We start from the raw sequence: 10415 nt of genomic DNA on the forward strand, positions 1-10415 counted from the left end.
TCCGCGTATTCAACCCAGCCACGCGGCGCCTCCTCACGCTGCCTCAGAGCTCCATCAGGATCCTCACAGACCAGGTGTTTGGCATTGGCCATGACGCTCGCTACAACACCTACAAGGTTACCCGTTTCTTCTTCAGGTGTACGGGCCCAGACGGTTACCGCCGAAACTTTGGGATGGAGGTGTTCACCATCGGGATAGACCGGCATTGGCGTCGGACGGAGGCGCAACCGCCGTACCCTGCTGCCATTGAGCAAAACGCGACCTTTTCCAAGGGCTCGTTATTTTGGATCATCGACGAGGAAGAACTACCTAAAGGACAATCCGCACCAGGGTTTCTTCGCTTTAGGTTGGAGGACGAATCGTTCAGTGTCACACCGTCGCCTCCTCACTGCCAACGCCTGGGATGCTCATTGTGCTACTTGGCCGAGCTGCGCGGGGAGCTGAGTGTGGCTTTTCATGCGGAACCGCCCAAGTATGAGTCGATTGAGATTTGGATGTGCAATGACCTAGACACCGACTCGCCACGATGGAATCGGTGTTACATCTTCAACACCCTTTTCTTTTTGAAAGATCCACTGTTCGAACCCTCCATGTACTCTAAGTGCCAGTATTTGATGCTCCGACAAGTTCTCAAGGATAGAGTTGGTGCAAATTGTCACTGGATGTATCACCGCCTTAACTCAATAATCCCCTACATTCCATCCCTTGTTCCACTCTAGTTGAAAAGCTGATTGGCTAGATATGTGGCTGCAAGATATCTTTCTCACGTACCGTTTCAAATAAAATTTCACTTGTAATGTACAGAAGATGTTGTATATCTAGGTTTTCGGAATCTTTCTCGTCGGTTAACCGCGATCTTCTCCGGTAGATCTGGCCCGGTTTTTGGGTCCCTATATGGTGTATGTATGCGGAGGAAACCCGCGGCTACAGTGCGAAACATCGGGTTAGATATGCCTGCCAGGGTTGGCCGCCATCGACGGACGGCTGAGGGCTGTGCTTTGCCACCAGGTATGGGGCAGAGGTCTCGGTGTATGGTCGTGGTGGGTAGAGTTAGCCTTCGATCGGGTCTACATTGTTACAAGCATAAATTTGTGTTTTGTATACTAATAACTACGTTCATATTGACTAAAAAGGCATAAAAAATATAGTGTATGAGTCATTACATTGTAAAAGACGTATTCTACGTCATATTTTTGTACATCACATAAACAAACAAAAATCAAGTCAATTTTTTAGCTAATGTTCTATTCGACTACCATAATAAAATAAAATTTAGGGTAACTAAAAATCATGTACGGTTGCAAAGACATGGAATAACTATTTCACAACCTGAGGTGAAAAATATATATAATAGCAAAAAGTAACTTTAAGTATTTGAAGGCAATGGATTATTACCTCCATACCGATTTACAAGGTAATTACGTATTTCGAGAAAAAATTGACTATAAATTTGGATAACAAAAATTAAGATATATTCTACGTCAAATTTGTGTGGCATATATCTTATTTTTTAGATTATTAACTAAACTTACAATCAAATTTTCTTTTCGAAATACGTAATTGCCATGTAAATGGTATAGATGGAGTAGATCAAATGGCTAAAAGCCCCGAGTAAGGCACAATGTACACGCGGAAGAAGTGGCGGAAGTAGCGAACGGCTGTCGGAAGTGCCAGATTTCGGCTGCGGCACTGCGCCCATTATGCACCGTCAAATACAGCAAAATAGAATCTTAGTTGCGTTCAACATCTCGGCTTACATAGAGCATAAGAATCTGACCATATCATCCACCACTGAGCTGACGGTCTAGCGCCGCATGCAGCTGGAGAGAAGGTCCCGGAGGAAGAATACCTTATCGGCGCAGGTGTGCAGATTCGGCAGCCGGCCGGCCGGCATGCATATATGCGATGGGCACACGTCGACACGGCCCGGCAAAGTTAGAGGCGCGGCCGCGCAGCTATAAAACGGGGGCGCGGGCTCGACTCACCTAGCAGATCATCGATCGAGACACCAAACTCAAATCACTGTTAGCTTGACCTGCTCGATCGGGCAACAGCAAGTAGTTAATCGACCATGGGCGGCGGGCACGACATGCACGGCGGCCACGGCGGCGGCGTGAAGGGGTTCGTGTCCAACCTCGTCGGCGGCGGGAAAGGCCATGGACAGGGCCACGGTTACGGCGGCCAGGGACACGGGTACGGCGGCCACGGCCAGCAGCACGGGTACCCACCTCCCGCCGCCGGGGCTTGCCCTCCGTACGGCGGTTACCCGGCGCACGGCTACGCGCCGGCGGCGTACCCCGCGCAGCCGGCGCCGCACCACGGTACGTAGCTTTAGCTAACGGAAACCACCTGATCTATGGCTATACACGAATTGTTTACTGAAGTTTGTGAGCTCGTTCGTGCGTGCGTGCAGGCGGCCACATGGGCATGGGATCGTACCAGACCGGCCACGGCGGCGGCGGGCATGGCCACTTCGGCGGGAAGCACAAGGGCAGCATGTTCGGCGGCGGCAAGCACGGCAGGAAGTGGAAGTGAAGTGGGACTAGCTAGGACCATTCGGGCGATCTATGTACTACGTGCACAGCCACGCTTAGCTCCGTATGTATACGTATACGTAAATAAAGGGCTGCGTACGCACCGTGCGCGTGCGTGTGCCTTCTGCCTTGGCTTGAGCCAGTAATAAAATCTTGTACTCTGTCCTACAAAGTACCATCCTTGGCTGTCGGCTCGTATGTACCGACTACACCCAGCAAAATCTTGTACGGTATCATCTGTCGTCCATATAAACGTGAGTGTGCTACAGACAAAATATACCGATAGACAGGCTGGAGACTGAACCTCTTGGGAAACTCACTCGCCTCACATCACTTCGCGACTTGACCCGTTACGGCGAAATAATTTTTTTGTGGCGTGACTCATAGTCTAGGCGATAGTAAAGTAAATGTCGTGGTCAACCACCCTCTACCGTTTTTTTAAAGAAGAGAGCTAAAACATTGATGTTAAGAGTTGGTTGACACGTGTGGACAAAGTTGTACATCTCTACATGGTTAAATCTTTTCGAAAAGCCGTGTTCATGGTTAAGGATAACTTGAGAATGGACTATGTGATGATAAATAACTTTAACATGATCGTAAAACTTAACAAAACAACGTGTGTTTAAGTATACCTTCTCCAGGGTATTGAGGGGGTGATCTGAGATAACTGGTTCAAGCTGATGAAGATTTGGTGGATTCAATATGATGATCATGAGAACTAGTGATATCGCTCTCTTATCTCGTTTTAAAGGTTTGGAGTAGACAAGTTCTCCCTCTTGTTTAAAAAAGAAAAATTAGCTTTACGCAAAAGAAGCTCTACAAAAAGGCTGCATACCAGCTTTGCTAACAAGTTAATTAAGTTTTTGTTGAGTCCCTGTACTTAGCTTATCACATTTCTGTTGCAGATGAACTTGCTACAGCCGAAACCATTATGTGTTAACATCGATGAGTAGTTTGGGGTTCCCAGTCAGCAACATTAGGCTTATGGACTGGGACATCACTTTATGTTATGGCCTCTCCAAAATCTGATAATTTCACCATTTGCTACAATCTTCTTTACAAATTTAAACACATATCTCAAACACTCCACAAACTAGAGCAAAAGTGAGAATGAATGGGTTTTCGATTACACTGAGATAAAATAGTAGAATGTAAATATTTGGATCTAATAACTTCCTTCCAGATTTCATCCTATTTTTTTAAATAAACATGTATAGACACTGAATCTCTTCATAAAACAATTAATATCATTTACATGGAATTTTACGAAGGAGGGGGGAGGGCATGATTTAAGGGAAAAAACTCTACCCCCATAAGTACTATACTGCCAAGTTCCAAGCTTTTTCTCTTTTTCTTTTTTTGTAGTTTTCGCTCAGAGTTTCTTGGGCTCTTATCATGAGCAGGGAGTTCTAAATATCTAAGAGGAAGAGAACCTTCTACACATGATAAGACAGATTTATAATCCTCAATTCTCAAACTAGTTTTAACAAAACAAAAAAACTTACTTCTATGATAATTAATTTTCAAACAAGTACCTTAAGTTCCTAGGACTCTCTAGATTATCTTGGAACATGAAAATCTAGGCAATAAAAGGGAAGTAGAAAAATCAAAAGAGAACTTCTTGTGCATGAACGAAACAAGTAGTACTGAACAAGTGAACAGTGAATAGTGGAGAGCCGACTTGCCGCGGAAAACTCCACAGCACATGGTCTTACACCGAACATGGGTAAAATTAGGCAAGCATGGTAGTACACAACTTCCACGGGATAACCATGCGTATATTCGGTGTTGTCCTGGCACACGTGCAAGCAAACACAACTGTGGAATTATCTTCATTCCATTTGCAAACATACATATTTTTCTCTGAAAGTTAACTGGTTATGTACTAGGTAAACTTATTTCACAATCAAATTGACACTTTGCCCATGTGGCTGTCCTGAGATCGTAATTCAAAGCTTGGGACAAAGTAAGTTCGGGCATATATGGAGCACTCTTCGAAAAAATATGGAGCCTTATGAAATGCCAACATAAAAGAACTTCGGATATTTCTATTTTGAGCATTCCGTAAAAGACATTTTCTGATGTTGAGCACATGTCTCTGATTCAGTAATATTAGACGGTACGTCCACCGAACATGGGTAAAACTAGGCAAGCATGATAGTACACAAACTTCCACGTGATAGCCATGCGCATTTTTTTTCTTCGGGAAAGGTCCCTAAGGACCTGGAAAACTGCATTAATTCAGCGGTGGGTGTACAATTACAAGAAAGGTCTCAAGAGAAGAAAAAATTACAACATAGGCCCTATTTTTTGCACAAAACATCCTACAGAAGATCGCAAAAAAGCGATCGAGTCCTTGATGCTCGCTGAAGAAGAAGAGCCTCCGCACATGCCCACCCCTACCGCCGCCGCGGACATGATCACTTGGGGCAGTACGGGCGCTTGACGCCATGACGAGGCTGAAGTAGATCCTCCAGTCGAGGATGAAATGCTCAAAATCTTCTGCTTGAGGTCAGCGAGGCCAAACTCTTGGCCAAGGATAGCAACAACAGTGAGGTGTCATCGCTTGGGAATCGCCGCAGCAGTTGCAGTCTTCACGAACTCCCTCCACCATCTCCAGCAAACATCGGCAGCAGAGCTACCCCCAACCGGAGGAAGGGGGGCTCTAGCACCGCAGAGCTGGAGAAGGCGGCGCTTATTACCTGAGCCCGCCCCAGAGGTCTTCACGCTATCCTTCCACCTTGAAAGCATAGCGAGGAAGCTCGACGGCGAGCGTCCGGTGCCGTGCCATTGAACCAAGACGCGAAAGCTCGACACAACGACCTTATTGTCAGATATCCCCAAGGTATTCCTCTCCGCCGATGTCAGCGCTGGCCACCAGCGCCATGCATAGAAGAAGATCACCCATAGGCCATACCAGATCTGACCGGGAAGAACTGGTACTCCACTCCCAGACGCCGCGGAGGACCAAACCCTAGACCTACTACATACAAAACAGAGGCTGGACCCTTTCCTCAGCCACTCCCCGATGACATCGCCGCTGGTGAGGGCCTCGGATCGGCTCAGAGCAGGGCGAACTTCTCCCAAACTACTATAGCGAGGAGAGAGAGGGGGAGGGGGAAATGAGCGCCCCTTCCACACACTTGCACTTGCATGCGGCATCGACGGCATGCACATATTCGGTGTTGTCCTGGAACGTCATTACATCAACATGGAGAGACTCTTAAAAAGCATGGGGACGTCTTAAGTACAAAAGCCTAGTTAAACGAAATCTTAACTATACGCGCACAACGAGGACACTCGAAGATCAAACGATCAATACTCTCTTTATTATCAGAAACATGTATTTATCAATTCTATGCGAAACTTTATGATATATAATGTTTTTTCAAAATACTTTTATTCAAAAGCAAGCCACTCAAAAAAATTAAATTTCAAAATAGTATTTACAAATCATATATTTTAATAAGGAAATAGGACTTTTGAGTAGTATTTAAGGTCATATAAAAAGATTCAACACTACATTTAAGAGACTGTGAGTAACGATCTACATTTATATCCTTAATATGACCAACATTTGCACAATTATTCTAAAGTTTATGCCAAATAATGTAGACTACGTCGTCCTTTAGTAAAAAGTCTACTAGAAAGGAATCATACAATGTATAAAAATTAGGAGCTGTGGGGCTTTCCCTATTCAAAGATACTTCCAGAATCATCATTCTAGCATTTACTACATTCTTCTTTACAAATTTTAAAATATGTCACTAACACTCAACAAATCAAGCCAAAAGTGAGAACGAATGGGTTTCTAATAATGCCCTTCTAGAGGACATCCTATTTTCGATCTTCCATATCCATTTACATAGTAAACAAATATTTATAGTTTTTCAAATCGATCACACCACCTTAATCAATTGTTCTGCAAATTTCCGCCTACGTAACTACATGATATTTCTTTGCATTTTTCTCTTTCTGCCATAGTAATCTCTTCATGAAAAAGTCCATACGTTTACATGGAATTTTACAAAAGGGGAGATGCCATAGACATCGTGTAAAATGGAACATTACCAAGACATGATTTAAGCAAAACAACTCTACCACCATAATCCTTAAATAAGCAGGGAGTCCTAAATATTTAAGAGGAAGAGAGCCTTCTACACATGCAAAGATAGATTTATAATCCTTAATTATCAAGCTAGCTTTATTAAAACAACATATCTCAATTCTATGATAACTAATTTTTAAACCAGAGAGGTGTTCAAAGACATATAACATGCATTTTAAGTTCCTACCACCCTCTAGGTTATCTTGGAACATGAAAATCTAGGCAATAAAAGGGAACACTGAAATAGCAAAAGAATAAGTAGCTAGTACGGGACGAGTAATGCTATACACACGACATATTTGTACGACAATTTCATACGACACCTCACATGTCATCACATGTATGTGGACCATGCATGGCAATGTTGGCCTGCAGTCTTGTCGTACAATGATCGTAGCAAATTGATCGTACACACAACATTTCCGGTACGGAATAGTGCAGAGACGACTTGCCGCGGAAAACTCCAGAGCAGTGGCGGAGCCACGTCCAATCTGTGTAGTCAAATGACTACACAGCTTTTTGACAAAACAAGCTAAAAGTGTATAGAAAATATTAAAAATTTATAGAAATACATGTATTTGACTCGAAAAGTGTATTTGGCACATGAGCACCAGTGCTCCTGATTTTTAAAAATCATATTTTTTGGATTTGAAAAAATATGAAATTAAATACCCACATACATATAAACATTCTGAAAGTACGGTAGAAATTTTGAAGAAAAATATGTTATATTTTAAACTATACAAAAAAGACAAATTTCTGACAAATATATACCTCTATACATAGCCACAAATTTGTTTTTTTCCTGTAGCTCAAAATACAATGCAATTTCTACCGAAACTTTGCATTAATATTCAGAATATGTGTATGTATTCATGGAATAAATGTGATGATTTTTTGAAATACATAAATTTAGTTTTTTAACTATTTTAAAAACTGAGAGCACTGGTGCTCATGTGCACCAAATTTGCTTCCTGTTTGACTACACAACACCAAGCTGACAACTCATGGTTGTTATTCTGGCTCCGCCACTGCTCCAGAGCACTGTGTACACAGAACACGGGTAAATCTAGGCAAGCATGGTAGTACACAACTTCCACGTGATAGTCATGTGCATATTTGGTGTCGTCCATTTATCCTGGCAGATGTGCGGCAAACACAAACTTGATTCCATTTGCAAACATTTGTTATTTCCTTTGGAAGTTAACTGATTATGCACTAGGTAAACTCATTTCTCCAGGAGATTGACACGTGAAATGCCAACATTAAAAGAATTTCGTATATTTCATGTTTTCAGTAAAAGACATTTTCTCGAAGTTGATCACGTGTTACAACACAAATTTAGTACTAGTACTTGGAAATCTGAACTCTAAACACACGATATGACGTCTGGGCAGGTCCCCTACAAACATATCTCAGTCCGTATCTACTAGTACTTAAAAAAAAAATCATTCATTATCAGACTATATCTGTATGTAATATCTCTGGCGGACCATGTATCTATTCCAACTTCCCAATCAGTTCTTCAGTCCTCCAGGCAGGCTCGGATTTTTGTCTCTCTTTTGCCACCCATGTTAGATACCGTTTTGTTTCCAGGTTGCGTGCACGCTCTATAACTGGCCAGACAAGCCTTGCGCCGGGTCATACCTCGACAGCAACCTCCTCTGTCGAAACATCAGGGAACAAAGACATGGAAGTTAATTACTAACCTGGAACTTGGCTAATTCTAGAGAATGAGGGGAGAATTCAGAGAAGGCTACTCACGATTGGCTCAAATTGAGGAGCTGCCAGGTTGGTCTCCAGATTCCTTAGCACCAGCAAGATCTGCAGCATGTCAAGGTTGAGTTTGTCAGTGGAAATTCGATGTTGATGGGAGCAAAGCAGGGGAGACGGTGAATGATCATGCTGTAGAAAGGTGCCTAGTAGGCTAGTATTAATTAAAATCGCAGCACTGAAGCACACTTACCGTCTTGACGGTGATGCCGTCCATGTCCTTGAGCTTCTGCAGATGGGCTTCGATCTGGCAAGGCGTGGTCGGGTCGAATATGTCGCCGATGAACCGGTACACCTGCGCGAAGTGCATATCGTCTGCAAGAAAACAGCACCAGCCAAAATAAAAGATTCAGTTCACAGTTTATTTAGAAAGAGTAAATCTGGCATTGTGAACACAAAGAAGATTTGCTACCTGGAGAGAGCGGAAGTGGGATCGTGTCGTCCTGCGCATCGGACATTGCCGATGCTTCGCTTGTGCCGCCGACGGTGCCAGCCCAGTCCATGGTCGTGTCGCTGAAGCTCGGTGTGCCCATGAACGAGCTGCCACCTAAGTAAATTCGAAGTTATGATCTCAGACTCTCAGTGTTTTGGTTGCAACTCGGAGTGTTTGCATAAAGGGAAATTCAGATAAGAGTACCTGGATTGGTCCGGCTTCCTGCACCTCCTTGGTTCACCCAGGCCGAAGAAGTGCCTGCCCAGTCCAGCATCTGCATGTCTGAAATCATTCAGAACGCAGTGCATTGTTAGATGACAAAATCATAGAAAGTTAATGTGCTGACGAAGTTGCAGTGTTGCACATTGATCAGAAGTGCAGAATACTACTGTAGTAAGCAAGTGAAGAGTCAAAGACAGAGTCGCTTGCCATTTGATGGTGGAAGGAGTCCCGGGTTGTTCCACCCGCTGCCGGTGGTGTGACTCTGAACAGCGCCGGCTGGACCTGGATACTGCTGCGGATGGCCGTGGAGCACCGTCGTCGCAACCGAGCCGCTTCCGAACGGCATGCTTGGCCTGCGGCTTAGGTGCTGTGGCGGCAGGCCCGCGGCGAGGCCGAGCCTCTGGACCTTGAGGAAGTACTTCTGGGCATGGCTGCGAATCTGCACACACGATAACGCATTGCATTTCCCCAATTGTCAGAACAGAGGCAACCAGCGGGGCATCTTGATCGAGACTGAACTTGGGTTACCTGCACCGCGGTCTTGGTGCGGACGTGCTCCTCGATCTTCTTCCAGTCGCGGCCGAACCTGAGAAATAGCACGAGATGTGCAGCGAAGGTTCAGAGGCAAAGTAGAGAACAGAGCAGAGCAGAGGAAACTCATCGACGAATGGCACTTGTCTCGTGCACTGCACTGACCTGAGTAGGGCGTCGAGGAAGCGCTCGTGCTCCTCGGGGCTCCACCGCTCCCTAGGCCTGGTGATGGTGTACGGCTTCCTGGCCTTCTTCCCCGGCGACGACGACGAGCCCTCGCCGCCACCCCTCTCCGACATGGTCGTCCAACAGGTGTTCTTCCTCTTCTTCTCCTTCTGCCGATCGTCGCTGTCGATGCCCGAGCTAGTGCGACACCCGCGTACGTCTATATATACCGCTCGGCGCACGCACGCGCTCTCCTGCGAATCCATTTCTTGTCCGGTGTTCGAACTTTGGAGGACAGCTTGCTGAGGATGGATGCGTCGTCTTGTCAGATTTTACTCGGATCGGTGGCGATTCTGCCATGATCTCGGATGGCCAAAGAATTAGGCGAGGAGTGAGAGCGTGTACAGTTGGCGTTTGCATGGAAGTGGCGAGGCTGCCTGTTGTAGGCCGCTAGGGCGAGGTTGCCACCGGGTTGGTGCAAGTCACCGGCCGGGCCTCGTGGGCTTCCGCCGGAGCGAGACGTGTCCAGCTCCAGCGCCGGTGTGGAACGTGCGCTTGACGACGGTGGTAGCGCGTACGGAGACGCTTATCTCTCCGCCGGTTCTTTCCGTCTTGGGGGAAAGTCGGCACACGCTATGTTTTCGCCGCG

General features: G+C 45.4%; 2 protein-coding genes across 2 annotated transcripts; one reads left to right on the forward strand and one right to left on the reverse strand.

Moving 5' to 3' along the window:
* The first annotated feature begins 1971 nt into the window (after positions 1-1971).
* LOC127341328 (uncharacterized) lies at positions 1972-2706 on the forward strand. Its single transcript, XM_051367139.2, has 2 exons — positions 1972-2321; positions 2414-2706. Exons 1-2 carry the CDS (start codon positions 2072-2074, stop codon positions 2533-2535), a joined length of 372 nt encoding a protein of 123 aa, XP_051223099.1. The 5' UTR covers positions 1972-2071; the 3' UTR covers positions 2536-2706.
* A 5201-nt stretch (positions 2707-7907) lies between these two features.
* LOC127341326 (protein REVEILLE 8) lies at positions 7908-10173 on the reverse strand. The gene is made up of 8 exons (XM_051367137.2): positions 9767-10173; positions 9599-9656; positions 9278-9509; positions 9053-9130; positions 8828-8962; positions 8609-8730; positions 8407-8466; positions 7908-8306 (listed from the first exon to the last, which is right to left on the reverse strand). Exons 1-8 carry the CDS (start codon positions 10030-10032, stop codon positions 8253-8255), a joined length of 1005 nt encoding a protein of 334 aa, XP_051223097.1. The 5' UTR covers positions 10033-10173; the 3' UTR covers positions 7908-8252.
* Between the last annotated feature and the right edge of the window lie 242 nt (positions 10174-10415).

The sequence above is a fragment of the Lolium perenne genome, chromosome 3 (assembly GCF_019359855.2).
Source record: "Lolium perenne isolate Kyuss_39 chromosome 3, Kyuss_2.0, whole genome shotgun sequence".
NCBI classification, from domain to species: domain Eukaryota; kingdom Viridiplantae; phylum Streptophyta; class Magnoliopsida; order Poales; family Poaceae; genus Lolium; species Lolium perenne.